The sequence below is a fragment of the Anabrus simplex genome, chromosome X (assembly GCF_040414725.1).
Source record: "Anabrus simplex isolate iqAnaSimp1 chromosome X, ASM4041472v1, whole genome shotgun sequence".
NCBI lineage: Eukaryota > Metazoa > Arthropoda > Insecta > Orthoptera > Tettigoniidae > Anabrus > Anabrus simplex.
In genome coordinates this window covers 78,376,920-78,401,676 of record NC_090279.1, presented here as the reverse complement: position 1 = coordinate 78,401,676, position 24,757 = coordinate 78,376,920, and the positions used below count along the sequence as shown (strand labels likewise).

Genomic DNA, 24,757 nt, shown 5'->3' with positions numbered 1-24,757 from the left:
CCCACCCGTGCTGGAGATACTCAACACTGAGGTAGGCTGTATATGTCATATTCTCATGTTGTCTAAATCCCCCTAAGCCAATAGAGATGAGATTCTGGAAGTGTAATGGTGACCTTGTATATCAACTTTCATTTCCTCTAGAAAGTGTCTTCCCATTCTGTTTCTATTTTACTGAAATGCGCCTGTTTGATTGCTGCATTGATATATACGCAACCGGTAATGTCACTGAATAGATTGTCTCCGCCTAACATATGTAAAAATATAACCTATTTCTCATAATACTCTTTTGAAATTATTGATAGGTTCAACAAAATCCATATAATCATTGAGTAATGAAACAAAAAGTTTGTGTTACCTGAATTGCAGCTGCATCATCATCAGGTCCGATATCTAGATATCCGTTTTCACTTATATCACAGTTATCAGTAAAATTATCTTTGTTGATATGTTATTTACTCACTAAAAATTTACCTCTATCCCTGCTCAACAATTTTGTGTCATTTCTTATGCCGTTATTCAGCTCAGTCTCAATATCCGCAGTATTCAATCCCGTCATGTTTACGAGCTAAACAGCTGACCAGCACTCGCGGAAGTTCAAGTCCGTCGCCTAGACAACTTCAAGACAAATTCTCACTCTTCTTTTATTTCCTAAGCCTTGTATATTGTACTGCATGTTCATCAAAGCCTAATAAACAATTCACTACCAAAATATACAAAACTATTGCATAGATTGCACACGTATGCAGATAATGCAGCTGGGTGTTTTCGGGCAATATGGACCGTAAGGCAAAGTGAACAGTCGGGTGCTTTCGGGCGGGAAGGGGTTGATTAGTTCTACGCTGGTTTTAATTTATCTGTCTTCTTTAAGTGAGATTTTCTCTTTTAGGATTTTTTCAGTTGTTAGCTTAAATTGTAAATTGGCACATCATAGTTTACTATTGGTCTAATGGGACATGAGCTTTTGTGTATTTTGGGGATGGCTCTTACTGTGGGGAGTTGAGGATTTTTTGATAGTGAGGCTTTCCTCTTCTTGTTCTGTGAGAATAAATTCTGTTTGCTGGATAGCTTGTTTTATTTTGTTTTGAAATATATTTGTAGGGTCACATTGTAGTTCTTGAATTCCGTTGTTGTTGATGACAGCTATTGTTTTTTCTATATACCCAGGAATAGAACATAACAAGAAGTGCCAAGAGTTTAGATCTTGAATAGCAGTGCACTCGCATCTCAGATATGTTCAGACACCGTTCTCTCCTGTACTGTCTATAATTTAGAACTCAACCAGCACACATTTATTCAGAGAACAGTGTGCATAAGCAGCAGAATTTCACCTTTAAGCAACTCCTGGACAATATCACATTTATAAATTAGCAGTTCACAGTGTTGGGAGTAGATTTTTGCTGCCGAGTCACAATTATTCATTGAATATCCTTCTTCCAACTCTCAAGGTTTTCAAAGACTCTGAGGTGCAAGAATGATGTGCAGGAATTCACTTTTATGCCAGTATAACTACAGACGTGTGCTGGGATATTCAGCTTCATCAAATACCTCTAGAATGGACCCAAATTACACTCCCCAACATGAAAGTAGAATGTTATCACATCACCATATAAGCTATCAGATGAAGAGAGACTGAACTGTAAGCCACACATTCAGAAGATTACAATGGACTGTGTTTACAGTAGCAACAGACAGAGCAAGGAAAGATGATGACAATAAGTCGCTTCTTCTCCAAAATTATTTCACAGCTTCTCCGCCAAGGCAGAGTTTTACTATGAGATCACCCAACATTAGTAACATTGTAAAGAAGTTTAAATGATGCAAATCTTATCTGGAATTTCTTTTGGTGGAAAAATATATTCCTATGAGATTCAAAGTCGTACTGGCCATAACCGAATTAAATCCAGCACCCACAATTGTCCTTCAGTTCAGCAGCTACTAGCACTAAAATTGGATAATGTATGATAGGAGATAATGTCAATCCCACAACGATACCATTATAAAACCATGGAGAATAAAAACATAACCATACAACCTACAGAAATCCATTTCAATAAACGCCAGAGGTAATCAATAAACAATAAACAGTCATTTGATGGGTACTTAGCTCATGAATTGTCCTGATGCCTCGATCTTGAAACGCTGCCTGTCACAACTTCATTGGTAGCCGGACCTAACCAAGGTTCCTTCACTATCAAGTCCACAACTTTAATTCAGCTTTTTGCCACTATCAAACATAGCATGCACTGCCATCTCCCTAGTAAATGCTAGAGGCCAATTGTCCACTTGGCGACCATAATCTCTATAAAGTACTGGGGTTCTTGATTACTTCCAATGATTTTACACTAAAACATAGGCCAGAGAAATATATTACCTTATTGCTGTCATTGCTACTTAGGTTATCTGTCAACAGACTAAGCATTATGCTTGAAATTTTACATGCCGTCAATATTATGAACATACCAAAAAGACTCAAAATTTTACATGACTGTTAATATTGTGATCATACCTATTGGACCTCAAGTTTTCTATGACTGATACTATGCAGAAGAATCTCTATAACAACACTGATAACCATAACAAGAATTCTACATATCATATCCTAAACGGAAACTTCTCAAAATTTCGAACCCTACTACCATATGTCGCAGCCTACAGTGTAAAGAACTACTCAACATTCACAGCGTCACTATTAAATTGCAAACATAGGTAAATAACACTGCAAAACTATTAAAATTATGCACTACATATTGTAATTTCTTTCTGAAACTAATATCCGCGATTATTCACCTGCGTAGCCCTTCAGAAATATTCTTTACTCCAAAAAATTTTGATAGGTAAGGTAAGTTACGTTATATTCCTACAACACACGAGGAACAGATTTGCTGGCACTTGTGACACAAAGGCCAGGAGTTTTCAAAAAGAATGCCAGTTATATGTGTATACAGTTTTAATGCTTAAGTAGAAATAAAATTTAAGAAAATTAAAAATATTAAATGTTAAAAATATGTAGAATGCTGAAACTGAGAAAGATTAGTATTAACTTCTTACTGTTCCCAATTGAGATCTATAATTTTCGCAAAAGTAAATTATAGAACTTGAACCTTACCGACAATAGAGATTGTGGACACAGTGTAAATGATAGAAATCACAATTTCTCAATGAAGAAAATCTGTAGCACAATAAATTAACGGAACAGGCTGTACAAATGGCTAATACGCGTCTTATGTAACACATACCTCACACCTAGAGACAAAACCTGATATTTTAATTCAGTGTAATCACTTAAAACAAACACTTAAGGAACGGATTTGATTTGTATCAGTCAGTAGAACGGGCTGAACTTAGGAAAGGATGAATTACCAGTGACAACTCCAGAGAACACGACACTTCTTGAAAACAGCACTGGGTGCAATGTCCCGTTATATTTCTAACTATCAATTATCAATACAGTCCTGTTCTAGTGGGCTTTACACGTGGTCAAAGAGAATGAGTAAGAGATGACTCTCAACGTTATTTTTCACTTCTGAACGCAACGGCTGCGCAAAGATCGCCAGGAATTGCACACCAGCGCCTCTAGTGTAAACAGGGCTGAACTAAAATTACCGGGCGGGTGATTTAAATCGTTTAGCGCGCGGAGGGTCCCCAGGTTCTCGTTCCCCCTCCACTCTTAAATATTATATTAAATATATTTTTATTTTTTTTATTTCTCTTCTATTTTTCTTTCATTTCCTTTTCTTTCTTTCCTTTTTTCTGTTACCTTTTTCTGAAATACTGCATTCTGAACAACAATACACCTGGAGGTTGGGCTGTGCTTTATTATTATTATTAATACATTTTTTGCTGGAGAAAAGAAGCTTACCAGCTTGTGCTGCTTATTATAATTATTTCAATTATGAAGCTATATTTTATTTTTACTAATTCACGAAGCCTTGAATGATCGGAGTGACTGGCCTTGCCTGTGCTGCTTTTGTTTGTTTCTGCTGAGGAAAAAGGAAGCTAACTCACAAAGGGAGGAAGGACGTGACCTGAAGGTGAGTGGGATTGGCAATCCTTATCTCAGATTAAGACCTATGACAGAAATAGACACTAACATCCCCTCATACATCAGTCCTCTTTAACACTACTTAAGCCAACTGTAACAGTCAATAGTATCAAGATATGCCACTTATGCAGGAAATAAAATGTAAATACAATGTAAGAAAGAAAACCATATACAGGAACCAAAATGATGAAAGGAAACTCATATGCTAAGGAGGGAGTTTGTAGGATTCAAAGGTAAATTGAAATGAAACATGATCTTCTGATTTATGGAGCTATATTCTACCTACTATCCACAGTGTTACAGGTATCAAATTGTGTAGAAATTATATTCAGCAGTGTTAATCATCAATTAATATTCATCAACCAGAAAACTATTCAATACAACACAAATACAAGATCATTCATTTATGAAAGAAAGACTGGAACTGACAAGGTACAACATAATACTTTTCTCTCTTATTGCAGTTTAACGTTGCACTGACATTGCAAAAGTTTTCAGCAACACCATTTGTATTTTCCCAAGGAACTTACTATATGATACATCTTTCAGTCTGTCAAAAGATGCACCTTGGGCCACACACTGGAAAATATTGAGATTAGTGCTTCTTTTGCATCTACTAGAGGAAAGCAAATCTCTGGCAGAGTAGTGTTTGAAGAAACCAAGACATGATAGCACATACTCTGTTCCTACATACTGCACCAAAACACAACATATCATTCAATCAGTCATCTGCATTTAGATAATAAACAATGTCAAGCTACAAAATTGTATGCATCCCTTGTATTCATTGATCTACACTATTTACAATAAAAAATGTTCTATTTTATGTGACAGTAGGATATATATCAAAAATTTTCTGCTACATGGAAAAGGATGGAATCATGAATATATTTGAGGGTTTAAAAGACAAGAGAGAGCTTACAGATTCTGTGATTGCTTGCTCTTACAACATGCAGGAGGTACAAATAATGCTTCCTTTCAGTCCATCCGCAGGAGAGAAGTTCTAATAAATTTACAGAAATATGTAGCATCAGGATCTACAATGGCAACTGATCCAGCACAAAACATTCCCATGCCAAGTCACAACATAGCTCCACCTACTAAGAGCTATGTCCAAGGAATTGCTTGCTAATTTAGTACAGTATTATGAACTATATGCTGCTACTTTCACAACATTACGGCGTGCAAGGGACTTTGCTGTGACGTAGATGAAATGCCAATTGAAGACCGTGGAAACCCACTTCAGACAGTGCCATTTGTACCTACTGTATATCGAAGGCAGAAATCTATGTTGGTGGTTGCAGAGTAGGCTGATCTGTGGTCTGACAGCATGCACTCCAACCGGCCAACCAAGCAGAGGAGGGGTGGCTAAGGTTCCACCGTGTTTCTACACCTCTGCATTTGGGACACAGAAACGGGCTGTTCCCCTACCACTGGCTGTCCTGAGATTGGGTTTTCCTTTCACCTGCAGTAAGGCGAATGATGGGACAGTTCATGTATATGTCATGGCCACCAAATATCCTGCCCTCGCCACAAATCTCCTTGCTTAAGGTGATGATGCCTGTTGATTAAAAGGGCCTAAAATCTAGTTCATTATTTTAAGAGAAAGTGGAACTAGGCAACCATCCCCTATATATATATTAGTAATCGGAGAGAAGAAATGGAAGGGGCTGACACTAGGAAAAATGATGGTATCAGCTAAGAAGGACCATGCCCTTTGAGGAAAATAAGACTCCCTAGGCCTCCATACATAATACAATCGGGGGCAGAAAAGAACAGGTCGTGATCGAGGTAGATCAGAAAAGATAGATGAAAGTGGGGAGCCTGGCACCAGTAAGTGGAAGCAGTGCCAAAATTCAATTAAGGGCTCCGTGGCCGCCTACCCAAGCTCCCAAGTACAGAGCCCACATGGGACCCATTTTAGTCGTCTCTTACAGCAGGCAGAGGACGCTGTGGCTATTATTCTACTGCCCCTACCCACAGGGGGACAACTATGATAAGGCTAGTTGCTTTACGTTGCACCGACACAGATAGGTCTTATGACGATGATGGGAGAGGAGAGGCCTAGGAATGGGAAGGAAGCAGCCGTGGCCTTAATTAAGGTACAGCCCCAGCATTTGCCTGGTGTGAAAATGGGAAACCACAGAAAACCATTTTCCGGGCTGCCGATAGTGGGGTTCGAACCTATCTCCCGAATACTGGATACTGGCCGCACTTATGTTTCAAATTATCCGAAATTCATTTGCCTTGGTGTGGTATATTTTCATGTTCTGGCCTCAGGAGATTATTAAAACAAGAACAGTAAGGATGCTTACCTCAAATACCTTGTACTTTTTCTTCAAACACGCAAACGAAGATAACAGATATACGCATACAAATCAAAGTAAAGCAAAATGTCACAAACGTCAAAAACGTGGTCGTCCCACGTGGTCCAAGTTGTCAAACTCAAATCGACCAACAGCAGTCGGGAGATGTTTCTACCAATAGGAGCTGCCGTATTCATCACGTGGGATTAGGGTGAGTGACGTGATGTACAACAGCGCGCCCACGCGAGTGGAGGGCAAAAGTATTCAGTCTGAGCCGGGCCCTTGGAAGGGTAGGACCTATGCCGCTGTCAAATCCTTTCACGTGGTAGTGGTGGGGGTAAGGTTCGGCAGTACGGTTCACTGCCGTCTCAATCCTACTTATATAGATTGAGAAGGCGGTGGTTCGGTTATTGATGTTGGGGAGGAAGGGGCGTTATCGTTGAAGGAGGGATTGGATATGGGTGGGGTATAGCAGCCATAACTGAATGAAAACAGCTCATTTGCGAGCATTAATCTGAAAATGATACAACCCGACAACATCATCCGAGATCACTTTGCAGTTGCTTACAATCTTGTAACTTATTTATTACTCTGTACAGAATAACATCATCTGCGAAAAGCCCTATCTCTGATTCCACTTCTTTACACGTATCATTGATATATATAAGAACACATAAAGGTCCAATAATACTGCGTTGAGGAATTCCCCTCTTAATTTTTACAGGGCCAGATAAAGCTTCACCTACTATAATTATCTGAGTTCTATTTTCTAAAAACAGAGCCACCCATTCAGTCACTCTTTTATCTAGTCCAATTCCACTCATTTTTGCCAGTAGTCTCCCATGATCTACCCTATCAAATGCCTTAGACAGGTCAGTCGCGATGCAGTCCAACTGACCTCCTCAATCCAGGATATCTGCTATATCTTGCTGGAATCCTACAAGTTGTGCTTCAGTGGAATAAACTTTGTAAAAGTATGGCTTCTCTTCTGTGTGTGTCCGCATATGAACAGTTAGGTCAGACTGCCTTTCTTTGTGAATGATTTTCCACAGACATTGCAGCTGTTTGGCTTCTCGCCTGTATGCGTCCGCATATGATCGGTCAGACTGCCTTTCCTTGTGACTGATTTGCCACAGACATTGCAGCTGTAATGCTTCTCGCCTGTAAGGGTCCGCATATGTTCGGTAAGTTTGCCTCTCTTTATGAATGATTTGCCACAGACATTGTAGCTGTATGGCTTCCCGCCTGTCTGGGTCCCCATATGACCGGTTAGAAAGCCTTTCTGTATGAATGATTTGCCACAGATATTGCAACTGTTTGGCTTCACGCCTGTATGGGTACGCATATGATCGGTCAGACTGCCCTTCCTAGTGAATCATTTGCCACAGACATTGCAGCTGCTTGGCTTCTCGTCTGTATGGGTCCGCATATGATCGGTCAGACTGCCTTTCTTTGTGAATGATTTGCCACAGACTTTGCCACTGTAAGACTTCTCGCCTGTATGGGTCCGCATACGTTCGATGAGTTTGCCTCTCTTTATGGCCCGCCTGTATGGCTCCGCATACGTTCGGTTAGTTTTCCTCTCTTTATGAATGATTCGCCATAGATATTGCAGCTGTATGGCTTCTCGCCAGTATGGGTCCGCATATGTCCGGTTAGAATGCCTTTCTGTATGAATGATTTGCCACAGACATTGCAGCGGTAAAGCTTTTCGCCTGTATGGGTCCGCATATGATCGCTCAGATTGCCTTTATTTGTGAATGATTTCTCACAGACATTGCACCTGTTTGGCTTGACGCGTGTATGGATAAGCATATGATCGGTCAGACTGCCTTCCTTTGTGAATGATTTGCTACATACATTGCAGCTGTAAGGGTTCCAGCCTGTATGGGTACGCATATGATCGGTTAGAAAGCCTTTCTGTATGAATGATTTGCCACAGACATTGCAGCGGTAACGCTTTTCGCCTGTATGGGTACGCATATGATAGGTCAGACTGCCTTTCGTTGTGAACGATTTGCTACAGACATTGCAGGTGTAAGGCTTCCAGCCTGTATGGGTCCCAATGTGACCGGTCAGACTGCTTTTCCATGTGAACGATTTGCCACAGACATTGCAGATGAATGGCTGCTCTCCAGTATGGGTCAGCATATGACCGGTTAAATTGCATTTCTGTATGAATGATTTGCCACAGACATTGCAGCTGTAAGGCTTCTCGCCTGTATGAGTCCGCATATGTTCCGTTAGTTTACATCTGTTCATGACTGATTTGCCACAGAAATTGCAAATATATACCTTCTCCCCTGTATGGGAACGCATATGAACGGCCAGACTGCCTTTCCTTGTAAATGATTTGCCACAAACATTGCAGCTGTAAGGCTTCTCGCCTGTATGCGTCCGCATATGTTCGGTTAATTTACCTCCCTCTATGAATGATTTGCCACAGACAATGCAACTGTAAGGCTTCTCGCCTGTATGGATACGTATATGACCAGTCAGATTGCACTTCTTTGTGAACGATTTGCTACAGACATTGCACCTGTATGGCTTCTCGCCTGTATGCGTCCGCAGATGTTCGGTTAGTTTACTTCTCCGTATGAATGATTTGCCACAGACATTGCAGCTGTAAGGCTTCTCGCCTGTATGGGACCGCATATGTTCGATTAATTTAACTCTCTGTATGAATGATTTGCCACAGACAATGCATCTGAATGGCTTCTCGCCTGTATGGATACGTATATGACGAGTTAGATCGCCTTTCTTTGTGAACGATTTGCTACAGACATTGCACTTGTATGGCTTCTCGCCTGCATGAGTCCGCATAAGACCGGTTAGACTGATATTCTGTACGAATGACTTGCTATAGACATTGCACCTGTTTGGTTTCTCTCCTGCTTGAGTCAGCTTGTGATAAGATAAGCTGCTTTTCTTCACAAATGATTTGCAACATACATTGCTAGAGTGAGGCTTGATGCCTGTGTGAACACCCATGTGACATGCTAGATTTTTCCACCTGAAGGATTTTCCACAGACGTTGCAGCAGTGATCGCACTTGAAGGGTCGATCTTCCTTGTGTCTCTTCAGATGTCGCAAGATGTCCAACTTCCTAGCCAGGACTTCACTGCACACACTACACCTAAAACTAGATGATCCGCCGTCCGGAGGTTGATGATCTGTATAGCTCACCTCGGGCCTCGATCTACAGTGACAAATTAAAACCATGTGACCAATAGTTCAACAGCCAAATCCACTACAACTCTCACACAGGGGATTTGCTACTGGACGTTCCAATCACTGATATCCAGTGCAGAGAGCTCGTTACTCATAAACATTACATTCCTGAGAGTAAACATCATCCGAGGTTAAATTTCAAAAGCTCTCACTTCTTACGAGAATATGTTGCGTTTTTTCTTAATCACGATATCAGGCGCAAGAAACTTGTCACGGTTTAGAAATGTACGAGTTAATAGACAACCGCATTTGAAGAAAGCATGAGAAGTGGTCCAGCCTAAAAGGGTAAATACTCATACAAGCTCTTTAATCCAGCACATATTATTCTATCGAAATCCGTAGTCTGTTCTACATAAAGAACGGCATATGCTCTGGAGTTTTGATCTTGTTGAAGCACTCTGCGCTTTGTTGCAGGGAAGTAATAATTTTTGTAAAGGACCTTGTTCTTGTTGTCTGTTAGGTCATCAGCCCAGAGGCTGGTTGGATCCTCAATTAGCACCACCAAAGGTTATGCAGTTATGAGGAAACCCCAAAAACCAATGGCAGCACTAAAATGAGGCGTACTAGGCAACATGAGGAGTGAGGTAGTTTGCCATTGCTTTCCTCACTGCGTCAGAAAGTACTATTGCAGCACAACTGACCCTATGAGCAGCCCCTTTCTGTGCTGTAGATATTAATAAAGTTGAGAACGTTTGCCGACATTCAGCAAGATCTGTTGAAACACGGCTAATCTTTTATGAATATTATTTTGTCACACAAATATACATATTGTATTTGTACATTGTTATATCACTACAGCATTTTATTATATCACTGTGTCGCTTTTCCGAAATATGTATCTTTGATGTGCAATCAAACATAGCCAACCTATATATAGGACGGTAGGTTTATACAAGGACGTCCATACTTACTACCATGTCTACGTCTTAATTCCTGTATTTAACACGGTAACTACTAATCCTGATGAAATCCTGGCAAAGCTGAAATATAACAAGTATACGACGGCTCTCTCGCTAGCATTGATACTGTCTTTTCTCCTCAAGACACTGCTGTTAAAGAAATTATGAAGGCAACATAGAATATGGCATTGGTGGTAGCGTTTTATTACAATGTCCTAATATCCTAATTTTGAAACCAAACGCAACCTATCATGCCCTTGAATATTCTTACAAGTATTATTTTAACAATACGCAGAGAAGGAGCATGAAAATCAAGGATTGAGCCAAAATTCGAGATGACAAGACGTTGAATTGCACCGTAGTGGATATTGCTGCTATGTAAAAGAAGGAATATTATTCTATTTATTTCAAAAGATCACGGGCAACGTGATTATTTTTAGTGGATTCATAACATAGTTGGATAGCATCCAATTCTGTGCTTGTCTCCCCACCACAGAGTAGTTCTACATATTCTACGGAAGAAGGGCGGGAAATGCAAATTTCTTGGTTAAAGGTGAGATCCGCTTACAACTGCGACATGGGAAAATCGATCACGCAGGCTAAAATATAACGTAACATGGACTGGTACTTTCCAATTCATGCTGTATGAAATGAATTCACATGGCCCAGTCGAATGCATGACTGGCTCACAAGCAAAGTAATGGGAGGCTCGACCATGTATTGTTACTGCACTCTTTGGAGAAAATAAGTGGACAAATGAAAGGGGGACATTGATTCCAGATATGACAGACTAAATCTCTTGATCATCAAACAAGATATTGATGTTGACACCACTAGACAACAGGAGGCAGAAAATACGACACTGGATGGTATGTCATGCGTTCTGTGGCATATCACACCAAGCAAAGGTGCAAAAGTCTGTAACCCTTCTTCTTTACGTGAATACTTGATTCCTGTGACAAGTAATTTATCAGGTTCTAAATTAGTTTTCAGTAAAATAATGTTTCATTTTGCATTGACAAATATTCTACACCAACCAGCTACATTGCTGTAACACGTGGCGCTTCCCAGGTGACGGATACGGGTTCCCCGCTGGCCTGACGATGAACTTGAGCAAAATATAAAAGCTCTCGCGTACCAAACATGTACAAAGTCTTTAATGGCAACTTTGGCGGAGATGGAGACGTTCACTAGGGACCAGATGGCGGAAGAGGTACACTGAATTTCTGGAAGTTAATGCAGAAAAGAGGGTAGCGTTTCTTCTCTAGAGGAGTGGCTGCAAAAGGCATCTGTTCTCCATGTCCGCAGCTGCATTACTACCTTCCGTCATGAGCACTTAAATGCTTCAAGACAAGCCGGCCGTAAAATAATGCCGTTACATCATTACAGAAATATGTCTCATGGTATCGGAGCCAAGGTTAGTGCAGCCCCTGGAAGGGACGCGCATTGGCAGGGCCCAGTCAGCATGAAAAGTATGCTAGGGTTACCGTCGCACGGGCTGTGACGGCTAACCATGCTAGTACCCCCCTTTTGTATCCCATCATTGAATTATGCCTGGGTGAAGTAGCGAATACGCCACTGCACTTGAGAGAAGGCTTGTAGGCATCTGAGAGGTGCGGAAAAAATGGAATGGAGAAAAGTCACGTGAAAAGAGGTGTGGTTACTAACTGGTGTACAACAGAAACCGAAGAACAGCTCATGGTGTTAACATTGTCATATCAGCTAAATTTGACGGTTCAGTCTCCGAGGCGCAAAAGTTTGACAATCGCTTGATGTAACTCGTCCGCATTGGGGAGAGAAGGAAATTCCAATTATTCAGCGCAACGCTCCACAAACTGACGTGCGCATGGAAACCAAAGATGCGTTCTGGGCACTGCCTGACAAGAAGACCGCTGACTATCTTATCGCTGCCACTGATCTGAATGGACGTGTCGGACCGAAGAAAGAAGAACAAACAGTCCATGGCGTTCATGGACATGGAGAAAAGAACGACGATGCCCAACAAATTCGCGATTATGCAGAAACTGATCACCGCAAACACACGGTTCAAAAAGAGTGATGTTCATCTACTCTGTACTACAGTGGCTCCCATCCAATTCGCATTGACTACATCCTTGTGAGAGGGTGAAATCTCGAAGATGTTCTAGAGATAACAGTTGTCCCTTATTAAATCCTTGCGATGCAACAACGACCAGTCATCTAAGCTGTGGATAAAGTCACCAAGAGCCCAATACTTCACAGGAAATAGACAAATTGGGATCAAATGGTTGCCCCTGAAGAAGGAGACTAACGTCGTTGCAAAAGTTACAGAGTCACAAATCACCATAGTTGAAGTGAGCCGGACTAAACTGAAAGACGCCTTTCGCTCTATTCCTGGAAGAATTAAGTCAGGGCGACGACAACGAAGGATTAAACATGACATATGGCCAAGGAATGAAGATGTTAAATATGCAGTACGGTTGAAGAAGCAGCTGTACCACGAGTTTCTTGCTCGTTGGAATGCCTACAAAGCAGCCACTCGTAAAATGAAGGAGGTATTTGCCGTAACAAAATCAAACCGGTAGGCAGGTCTATATGTGAAACATGACATGCGCAAATTCGAGCGAAATTTTTAACGGCTAGTCGAATCGAGCCATCGCAAAACGTCAGAAGTCCAACGTTTTTACGGCATCAATGAGGAAACAGACGATTTGCTACTGGACAGGCGGGAAGCGCGAGTACACTGGTGGAACTATTTTGACAACATCTCAATCATGGAATTTCCGTATCTACCAATCCTAATCACCTCCGCTGTTGAAGGTCCAACGTAGGAAAATGACGTCACTAAAGTCCAGACTATGCTGAAGAAAATGAAACCAGGGAAAGCCATCTGTCCCGATTATCTTCCAGCAGAGTTTTGTTTCTCTCAATGGGGGGATGCAGCAGTGTGGCTAAAGCAAGCTTTTCAAACATATCATCAAAGAAGGTCAAAAACAAACAGACTAGCGACGGAGTATCAATTCAGAAATAAGGGAAGCCCTGCCAATTTTTCTAATCACGGCCCGAACATAATTCTGAGCCTCGCAATGAGAGACTTAGAACAAATCTTCGACAAAAGGATTAGCGATTTAGACAAACATACAACAAGCCAAGCTGGATTTGTGTAAAATTGTGGCGCAATAGGAGAAACCCATGCTGCCGGACTATTACTTGAGAAACACTGTGAAAAGAATAAGAGGCTTCATCACAAATTTCTGGACCCTTAGAAGCCCTTCCATCGGGCACTTCATGACCTAATCAGACAGCCCTACAAGTACATGGCATTCCAGAGCACCTTGCTGAGAGGGTATAATTGCTCTACAAAGAACAAATGAGTTGTGTTCAAGCTGCCGCAGGAGCGTCTGATGACTTCCGCATAACTGTAGGAGTCCATCAAGGCCCCGGCTTATCACCACTGCAGCTCATTCTTGTGATGGACATAATTGCCACAAACCTGCGCAGTCCAATACCATGGACACTTCTCTAAGCAAATGATATCATTTGGCTGAAGAGGATAAGCTAGACCTGCAGCGTCAAACAGAAGACTGGAACTATCGACTAGCGCAATAAGGCCCGCGCCTCATCAAGAACAAGACAGAATACATTGCATTACATCGTCGAGAAGTTCGAACCATGCATGTTGACGTTGAAGATATAGCACGAGTACAGATATTTAAGTATATTGGCTCCACAATCTATGATTATGGCCGACTTACTGATGAAGTCAACTTAAGGATATACAAAGCCTGACTGAAATGGAGAATGACAACAGGCGCCCTTCCGAACTTTGGACGAAGGGCCATCTCTAAACTAAGTTCTACCGAACTGATATCTGTCCTATCGATATCCATCCTGTCGTTTTCTACGGCAACGTATGCCTGCAAGCTCTAGAGGTAGAACGCCAACTAATCATCATGGATACGAAGTTGCTTAGGTGGAAGGCTGGCATAATTAGACTAGATCACATTTCAAAAAATGTTATTAGAAAACGTTTTGGCATTGCAGCGATCCAGAAGAAAATTGGGGAAAGGCGTGTGCGCTGATTTGGGCATGTGTTGCGTGTAGAGGACGATACATTGGGAAAGTAAGAGTATTACACAGAAAGACGGTGAAAAGAGGCGCTAGGGACGAACTAGACAGCATAGACTGATAAAGTGCACAACGGCCTGAAAGTTGGAAGACTACATGCAGACATGGCCCGAGACCGAACTAACTGGAGTCAATGAACCACAACACCGGACCCTGCCACCAGATGCAGACTGATGAATATTCTGTTACAAAAATGGAATGCAATGGATATCTTACACATCCTAACATTCAAATTATTGAATGTTCAAATTTTCTCCCCTAATGCCTATGTCCGATATCTATAAAAACTTATTTTCTCAAAATAGTGTTTGAATGGCTGAACGCTTCTGGATTTCGTGTTTTAGTGACTCCTATAAATGCATTGTGAAGAAAAACTTACAACTCAAAAAAATAAAAAAATGGGTATATCTGTGTTAAATGGGAAGGACAGTTTGAATATCCGGTGAAATTCTGAGTACCTACAAGAGGGGAGTCCGTCAGTGTATTCTAGCCTGAATAGAATTTTGCAATTCATATTTCTGCTTACATACGTCATAGACAGCAGACGATCATATTAATCAGTTTGTTATTTTCACTCCGATCACGCCTATAAATATGAAGACCATGGAGGAGTGGCACAAAGTGGTCAGCTCAGGGCCATGGGACACTCAACGCTCTAAAGCTGGAAAGAAGCCACAAAATTAAGTGGTTAGTTCAGGACCATGTGTGTCTACACAAACGGAAGTAAGCCTCATCACTATTTTACTATTTTACTGGTGGTCTTAATAAAAGGTTGTTCTCTAACGTAGCCTATTGTGTCATCTTACACATGAATTACAAAGAAACAGAGAGTATGAGCTGGTACTTGGTAGTTCTGAGCACCGACATGAATATTTCTTGCCACTAGTTGTGAGAGTACAGTAGGAACAAGTCAGTGCATCACATAAGAGCCGAGAAGACTCTAACCACTCACAAAATCAAATAAACCATTCAGAATTCATAGTTTCCATCACAAATCTGGTTTGAAGTCAAACCTTAGGCTATGACTAGCCATAGCATGACCTTGGTTAAGCCCACCATTCCGAGATTATACAATCATTTCCCACGGATTATCAAAGATCATTTCACACAGTAACCAACAAAGGTGTGACAGCAAAAAATTAAAAAATTAATTAGCAATGTCACAACTACAGTTCAAAAACACTACTGCATTAAATGTTTTAAAACAGGACATACACTTATGGTACTTTGTAAGGTCAGTGACAATAATTACAATTTTGAAAGAATATTATATCACTATGTTATTTACCTATTATTATTATTACTATTATTATTATTAGCATAGGGCAACAAGTTAGATACATATATATACAAATATATAGTATTTACAAATATACACAGACAAGAAACATGTTTTATAGCAGAATGTCCAGTTGAGTGATCCACTGTATGGCTTCCTCTCTTAGTTCCAAAAAGTCACTCGGGCTACCTGTGTAGGAACGTCGTGTACATTCACTTACAATAAGGGGATCATCTGTCGAGATGCACCACAGTCGCACTCTGGTGATGAGATATATTTCCACTTATAAAGGGCATCCCTGCGTCGTCCATGATTTGTTCTCACCCATTTCAGAGTGGTCCAAATCTTACATGGAAGATGATGTTCACCAGAAAAGATGTTGTGTAAGGAACTGTCTGTGGCCACTTCCCAGCGACTTCTCCATTCTTCTAAAGGGTGAAAATTCCCATCAGCCAATGCGACAGCATCATGCAAAGATGGATGTCGTGACTCCAACCTCGTTACCTTGAGAACAGGAATATCATCCAAAACAGGCAGTTGAGGGTTCACTTCTATCTTCTTGAACTCTCGGATGGGAGCATTTTATCTTTATAAAACAGGTGGCATTATACCTGACAGAATTGGGAGCCAATAAAGGGATGGGGACTGGATAGTAACAGATATTAACCGCAAGCTAACATTCAGTTGAGTATCAATTAGTCTTGTATATGGGCTATCCAGCCAAACTGGTGCACAGTACTCACCACACGAGAATACCAGTCCCAAAGCAGATCATGAAGTCTTTGCTGATAAACCCCAACTTGAGCCATACAATTTCTGAAGGATAATATTACATGTTTTGAGTTTTTTTGACAGATTCATAAGATGTTGTTTGTAAGATAGTGTGCAATCAAGTGTAATCCACAAATATTTGGGATAGCCGCTATGCCGAAGTTCTTGGTGACAATAACGTATGTGAAGTTTAATGCCAGCTTGGCGATTATTCAGGTGAAAACATGACACTTCTGTTTTGTTAGAAATAGGACACAGTTTCCATTTCTTGAAGTACGTTTCAAGTGAAATCAGGTCTCTTTGTAGCACTTCTACTGTCACACTAAGGTATCGATTTTGAGTGGCTAGTGTTATGATATCAGCATAACAAAATGTTTGCGATGATGTTTCTGGGAGATCGGAGATATACAAATGAACAGTAGGGGAGGCAGTACCGATCCTTGAGGTTATCCATTTTTTAGCTTCCTTTCTCTACTCATACTATTTACCATACACACTCGAAATCTTCTGTCATTGAGCATATTGCTTATAACCTGCACGATGGTCCTACGGGGTGCACTTCGGAGAAGCTTGTAAATTAATCCTTCCCTCCAGACTGCGTCAAATGCTGCTGTAAGATCAATGAATACAGCTGAGGTCTTGAGTTGTTTCTGGAAACTTGCTTCCATGTGGAATGTCAGTGAAAGCACTTGATCGCAGCAGCTGCGATTTGGCCTGAATCCAGCTTGATCAAATGTAATACGCTGAAAAATAGTTGTGCTGCTTCTGTTGTGGAATAGCCTCTCAAAAAGAAGGGCAACTGGTCTATAACTGCTTGGGTCCTTGGCAGGCTTACCTGGTTTCAAGATGGAAATCACTTTCGTTCGTTTGAATTCTGCCGGGAGTTGTCTTTTCTGTAGAAGGTCGGTAAAAAACCTCAACAGCCAACTTCTTGCATTCTTCCCTAAATGAATGCGAAATTCTGGATGAATGTCGTCAAAATCTGGAGCTGTACTTGATTTAACGTCTTTGAGAGCAGCATTGATGTCTTGCACCGTAGGCGGTTGTGAATACCTTGATGTGCGTGGTGTTCTTGATTCCAGAGTTTGGAGCTGGCGCCGTATGCATTTGGTATGTTTCTTATCTCATGGAGTTTGGGAAGTTGTGACGATGTGAGATGCTACTTCATCCGGAGTAATTCCAAGCTGTTGCTTCACCATAGGTGTCCTTCCTCCAAGTTTCTGCGGTGCCCCCAAGATCTTCTACTGGAATGAGTTAGGTCGATATTCTCCACTGTCTCTATCCGCCGTTCTCTCCGGGTAGTATCCATGCTGGAAGGAAGTTAATCAGCTATGTCTTCATCACCAGTATGCAGATATTCGTTATAGAGTGCATCAGTCTCTACATTCCAACCAGGGATGTATTCTTTTCTATGGCATACTGTTCTTATCCGCAATCATAACTGCATCTACGAAACGCTTGTAATTGTGCTTGGGAGCAATCCACCGAACACATTTATCCAGTTCAGTGGTGAATGTTGACCAATTTGCTTTTCTGAAGTTCCTCCGAGCATGTGGTATTGACCGTACAACAGGAATTTTGATGCCAATGTCCACTACAATGGGGCCATGTTGACTGTGGGGAAAATGTCTTAACACTTTACGACTGGTATGTAAGGGCTGTCCTGCATCATTGCATCTAAGAAATCACAAGTCAGGATTGAAATCCCTATTTCATACAGCTGACTGGAAAATACCAAGATCTTTTGGGTAAAAAATCAGATGGACATTGTTCATTTCTGTCTATTCTACGAGTTTCTTTCCACATTCATTGTCATTCGAGTACTTCCATAGTTCGTGATGGCTGTTGAAGTCGCCTATATAAACTGCAGGGTGTTGAACAGTCGGGAGTACGGTACCAGACCACTGTGCGTTTGGGGGCTTATACATGTTAAAAATAGTAACATGTGCCACACGCACAGCAACACAATGGATGTCTTCGTCTTCGTTTTGAAAGAGCAGTGAGGCATCTTGGATATTATTACGAACATAAGTAGCTATACCATGTGCACTGTGATCTGTTGCACCAAGAGCTGTGTAACCATTAATGAGGCCCCTTTTCGGAAACTCTTCTTTATCGGCTGTATGGATTTCATGTATACCCACAACATCTACATTATTATTCAGGATAACTTTGGATAGGTAGTCACATTTTTCTCTGCTGATGCTTTCTACGTTAAGCTCAAAAACAAGGATGAAAGGTTCCATGAAATACTTCTGCCATTGCTAGAGGATCTTTAAAAAGATAGGTCCAGCAGCCACAGTTATTGCTTTCTTAGCCACACCCGGGGGTCACGTGTAGGGCACTTTCAGGGTAAACCCACAGACGTGAAGCAATAATATACCGCTTATTTATCTACTTTTATGAGATAATAAATTCACTTACTTGAAGAATTCTGAATTTTTTAGGCAACCTGCACAAATTTAAAACTCCACTTGTACCTGTCCATTTTATTAGTTAATACTAATTGTGTAAGTATGTTTGCAATCAACACACTAGAAGCACCTGACTGACAATGAACACTAAAATGAATCAGAAAGTGTGACCACATCAATGGAATGAACATAAATTCAATAGCACAATTTTTTAATGCTTACAACAATGCACAAGTTTTATTTGAAAACTATGATACCGAAGATGTAGCATAACTGACCTCAAAGTTTCATTTCTACAACACATTATCTGCTTTGGCGTCCACAAATGGGGGAATCTGACTTAACACACTAGAGAACAGAAATGATCAGAAAAAAGTAATCTAACCAAATAATTTCAAAATGATATTCTTCGAGTCATCACAACTCAGCCATCATTATATTGATTAATGAAACTGATTATGTTAGTTTTAAATATTTATTGTTTACAATGTACATAAAACATAACAATTTCAAATTTGTAGATTTAATTTTTAATCTACAAATATCGCTTTTTCTGTGTGTCACTGTTGGAATGAACGTATAAAAATATTACTCAGAATATCTGGAAGCAATAGTTTCAGATAGCATTTCAGATGATACGAATGTGATGAACAAATGATGCAGAGAAAGTGAAAGAAAGAACACTTTTTCATGGTTGCTTAAAGGTATTGTAAACAAATACACTTGAAAAATATCTAGCTTTACCAGAGATTCTTTTTGTAGATATATATTGAATAAAACTACGAGTACATGATGGAACATTAAATATGACCTTAAAGTTCCTGAATATTTTAGATAATTTTTACCAATAGAATTTTCAGATATTAGTGTTTAAATGTAACCTTGTAAGACAGGATTGAACTGATGAAAATGGCCACTTTTGGCGATAAACCAACCACTACTGAACACAACTGTGAATAGGTACAACATATTCCATATTGTATAGGACTTGTAGTATACGTACTTTGTTTCTTCTTTGATGTATGGCAACAGCTGATCATCAGTATGTTCCTCTATGAATATTTCCTCCTTAGTATCTCCGGAAGGCTGTCAGTAAGAAATAAGAAAAGTAGAATGAAGAAGTAAGGAAATAAAAATATATAGGCCTAAAATAGAAACAGCTGAGAAAATAAATTTCATAGTGGCACAAGAAGAGTATAATTAATTTATCTCCCATTTAAAAAATATATAATGGAAAGGAACAATCAAATGACAATCCCATTAAATGCAAGAGAGGTGTCTACCTTGGTGGAAAATGGTACACAAAAATACATTATTATCAAGCACTAAATTTTAAAGGAACAGAGAAGAAGACAATTTCCTAAAAACAGTATTATACAATTTTTGCTATTTTTTTCTATTAAGCACACAGCTCATCCTTAATAAATGCATAGAATTTACAAACTCTTACTCATAATATTTTCTGTTTTACAAACATTATCAACATACATACCACTTGTGCAACTACTTCAAATAATACTATACAAATTCTATGAGGTTAAGATTTACATTGCATTTACTTATTTGTTTTATTTTTGACATTTTTTGGAACCTAACTTGCACAATGACCTGCTGTGTTTTAACCTGAGTCCCTTTTGCCACTGCTTTTCAAACAATTGATGAGATATAAGAACATGAAAAGGAACACACTGTTGGACAGCAGTAGACACAGTAGCATAGAAAAGGAGGAACATTGCAAATTTGTAAATTTAAAATAACCTACATATTTGTGAATATTCAGCAGAGCATATGTACACATATGTGTATGCGAACATGTACAATTTTAGGAAAATAAATAATAGTAAGCAGTATCTCCAAATCATTGCCCAATACCATTCCTTGCTTCTGTTTATCTTTCTGTTGATCCCTAATTCCACAATGACTAGCCATTTTCTTCATCCTCTTATATTCATATTCCCCTGTTCCCATCTTCCTACATATGACTTGACTTGTCACCTCTTTCTTCATTTCCATGTTCCTATATACTTTCTTTCCAAAAACACTTCACTGTAATATCAAATAATCCCACAGTACTCCCACCACTTTCCCAACAAGTGAACAATGCTTATATCATAAGCATAGAAATATCCATCATCCCCCTCTGTACATCACATTAAGACCAAAAGCATAAATCAGTTAATGTCCCAATCAATGATTGAATCAATCAATGAATCAATCAAACCACAGCAATTAGGGTTGTTGGTTGTTTAAATAGAAAAAAGATTGTGGAAATATATGAAACAAATTATTTCAATCACTAAATCGTCTTCCTATAAGTGAACATTTGCCAAAATATGTCCCCTTGAATTCAAACTTATCTTCATGTTGTGATCTTTCCTAGACTTAAAGAACATGATTTAAATGTATTCATCAACTAATGTCATTCCAAGCCATCTCTCCAATGACATCTCAGAATAGAGTGCTTAATCAAACAACTTGTCTAATTTCTCCAAGTCTCCCCAGCTGAAACTTTGCAACATCTCTGTAACACAACTCTTTTGTTAGAAATCACCCGCAAGAAATGGAGCTATTTCTGTGGATCATTTCCTGTTCTCTACTCAAGTAATACTGGTGATGGTCTCACACTCTCACTCTGGCTTCACTGGATATTTATATGCCCTCTCCTTTACTACCCCTAAAAAACCTCATAATCATATTAAGAGACCTGTAAATTTTATTTTCAATATGTCACATTACCATAATGAAGCTATATCCTTATTATGAATAGATAGGTACTTACAGAGATCCCCATGAAGAAATTTCACCCATCAATACAATAATAAAACTGAAGAGGACTCTTTCTATTTGTGAAACAAAGAAACTGACTTTTCACCACGTTTACAAATATAGCATTGCCCAATGTCCATCTTGCAATAATGTCAAGGTCTTTTCCAGTTACTCATAATCCTGAAACTTATTTATTACAAAGAGCCTCATCACTTATTTCAGTTCCTTATTCATATTGTTTAATATATCAGAAAATAAAGGTCTCATAATACTGTCCTGTGGGACCCAATCCCATAATTGTTAAAGGGGCAAATAAAGCTTCACCTACTCTTATGCTTTGAGTTCTATTTTGTAGAAATACACCAGACGTGGCCAAATTTTAATGGTAAAAGGTATATTTCTACCTTTATGTAAACTATTGACCTTTATAGCCTAATCCTTGAAGTTGTTTGGAGGCAAAGTTTCCACTTGGGATATCCTGGTCCACACTATTGTATTTTTTTCATACAGTGGCTACAGTGAGAACCACAATGTAATTTCATTATTCACATGGTTTTGTGTCATTTTTGTTAGTGAGCATGTTCTGTTGTTTATCTTAATTATCTGCATATTGTTGCTGTTTGGAAGTAAATAATGTGACATATTGTTAAGACTGTGCATTCCGTAAATTACATGTGTTATTGATACTATTCAGGAGTTCAGTTGTATTTCTTAAGAGTGGTTCTAGAGAACTGTCAAATTTTGAGGTTATGGGGAGACGAAGAGACCTTTCGCCAAGAAAGGCACTGTCAGAGAGCTACTTCTTGAGAAACGTCATTCAAAACAAGAAATACATTCTAGATTGCAAATACCACAGCAATCTGTAAGTAGAATTTTAAAATGTTAAGATAACGGGAAGACAAAATGTGATGAAGATGATGATGATTGTTGTTTTAAGGGGCCTAATATCGAAGGTCATCGGCCCAAGACAAAATGTCAACAACGTGTTGGAAACTGTGGGCGAAAGAAGAAACTAACCCCAAGGAGGAAGCAAAACTGATTAATTTGTCAGTAAACAACAGCAAGGTTACTAGTTTGGATTTACGTAAGAAATTAGAAGAGTATGGGTCATTTGTATTAGCCAGGACTCTGAGGCGAGAGCTGTTTAATGCTGGAATGAAAGCAAGATGACCTCAAGGCAAAGCGAAGTTTACTCCTGCTATGGCTGCAAAGAGGTTCCAGTGTGCCAAGACTCTCCAGAATTAGTCATCTGATGAATGGAAACAGGCAAGTCCATGACAATTACTGTAATTCCTAAATTATCATTCATTATTCCGTTATAACCCAATCTAAGTGATGTAACCGTACAGCACAGTAAATGTATGAAATTCTTCTTTTAAACCTTACAGCTTATTGCTTTTAATGCTAGGCTTATTTGTTTTATTTATTTCAGGTTTGCTTTAGTGACGGATTGGTATTTCCTGTCGAAGAAGAGACAAGTCAATATGTCAGAAGATAAGGAGAAGCATTCCATCCAGATTGAGTGAGGCATCCAACTTCAGTGATGGTCTGGAGTGTGTTTTCTTGGTATGGCCGTGGACGATTATATATTGTAGAAGGAACTATCAGACGTGAACAGTATAGTACTAAGAACCCGTTCGGTAGCTCAGGTGCAAGAGTAGTTTGGCCAAAGTGAATTTATTTTTATGCAAGATGGGCCTCCTTGCCACAAAGCCTAGAAACAGTCCAGACATGAACCCCGTAGAATATCCTTAGCTGATAGCAAAGAAAATTCCAAAGAAAAATAACGACAAAAATTGGCTTGATTGAGAAGCTCGGTCAGATGGGGTGTCATGATGACGATTTAAAGAGTCAGTGTAAAATACTGTTTGAGGGTATGCTCAGTCTAATCAAGTCGCTCATGAAAGCTAAGGGGGTGCATACCAAGTACTAATGTCATGAACTTAAAAACTGGTAACATCTCATGTGCTCAATTCTCAAATATTTAATGTTTAATAATTTGGCCATATCTTTATAGTCATCCATTTAGCCATAGTTTTATCTATCCAAACGCACTAATTTTTTGTCAGTAGTTTCCCTAGATCTACCCTAAGAAAATCCTTAGATATGTCAATCGTGATACATCTGACTTCCTGAATCTAATATATCTGCTATATCCTGATGGAATCCACAAGATGAGCTTCAGTGGAATAATATTTCCTAAACCTGAACTACCTTCTATCGAGCCAGTTGGTAATTTCTTAAATGTGTATAACATAATCAGAAAGAATGCATTCCAAGAGCTTGCATGCAACACAAGTCAAGACGACTATTGTGTAATTACTAGCTTTAAGTTTAGCACATTTTCTCTATACACAGAGTGCTACTACACTAAGTATTCACTCATCTGGTATAGCTGTTTCATACATACGCTAATGAATATCTCAAAGAACTGACTTTCGCATATGCCAAGAAATTTTACCCATCCCAGCAGCATTTCTAGTTTAAAATTTTTGTATATTACCTTCAATGTTCCTTATAGTGGATATTGTAAAGTAATTTCAAAGGATTATGTGAAATTGTCAACTGCGTCAGGTACTGCAAAAGGACATGATCATACCATTGGTGACATATCCTATGCATCACGAGTGACGGCTGCGATGCCCATTGACTAATGAAGTATACACATTCCCATGTTGTGTAATTGCTACTTCATACCTTTCTAAATCTATCAACATTCAACACCGTACACAGCAACAAGCTGTAGTAACACGGCTGAAAGTAATTCCAGTATCAAGGAAGACAATGTACACTGCCGGCTGGTGCTCTCAGTGCTTTTCAATTAGCATTCTGGCAGTGAAAATGGAATGAGTTGTTCCAACACCCTTAATAAAGATGCATTGGATAGCAATAATGCCGGCGATTTCACCCAGTCAATAATGAAGGCTACTCTAAAAGATCTT

At 39.6% G+C, this 24,757-nt stretch overlaps 1 protein-coding gene across 1 annotated transcript in view; it reads right to left on the bottom strand.

Annotated features, from left to right (window-relative positions):
- The window catches only part of LOC137503297 (zinc finger protein ZFP2-like), a 152,150-nt gene extending 142,811 nt beyond the window's left edge, over window positions 1-9,339 (bottom strand). The window contains exon 1 of the mRNA XM_068230846.1: window positions 8,377-9,339. Within this exon, the coding sequence (XP_068086947.1) occupies window positions 8,377-9,339 (963 nt within the window). The remainder of the gene's footprint in view (window positions 1-8,376) is intronic.
- Window positions 9,340-24,757: the final 15,418 nt, after the last annotated feature.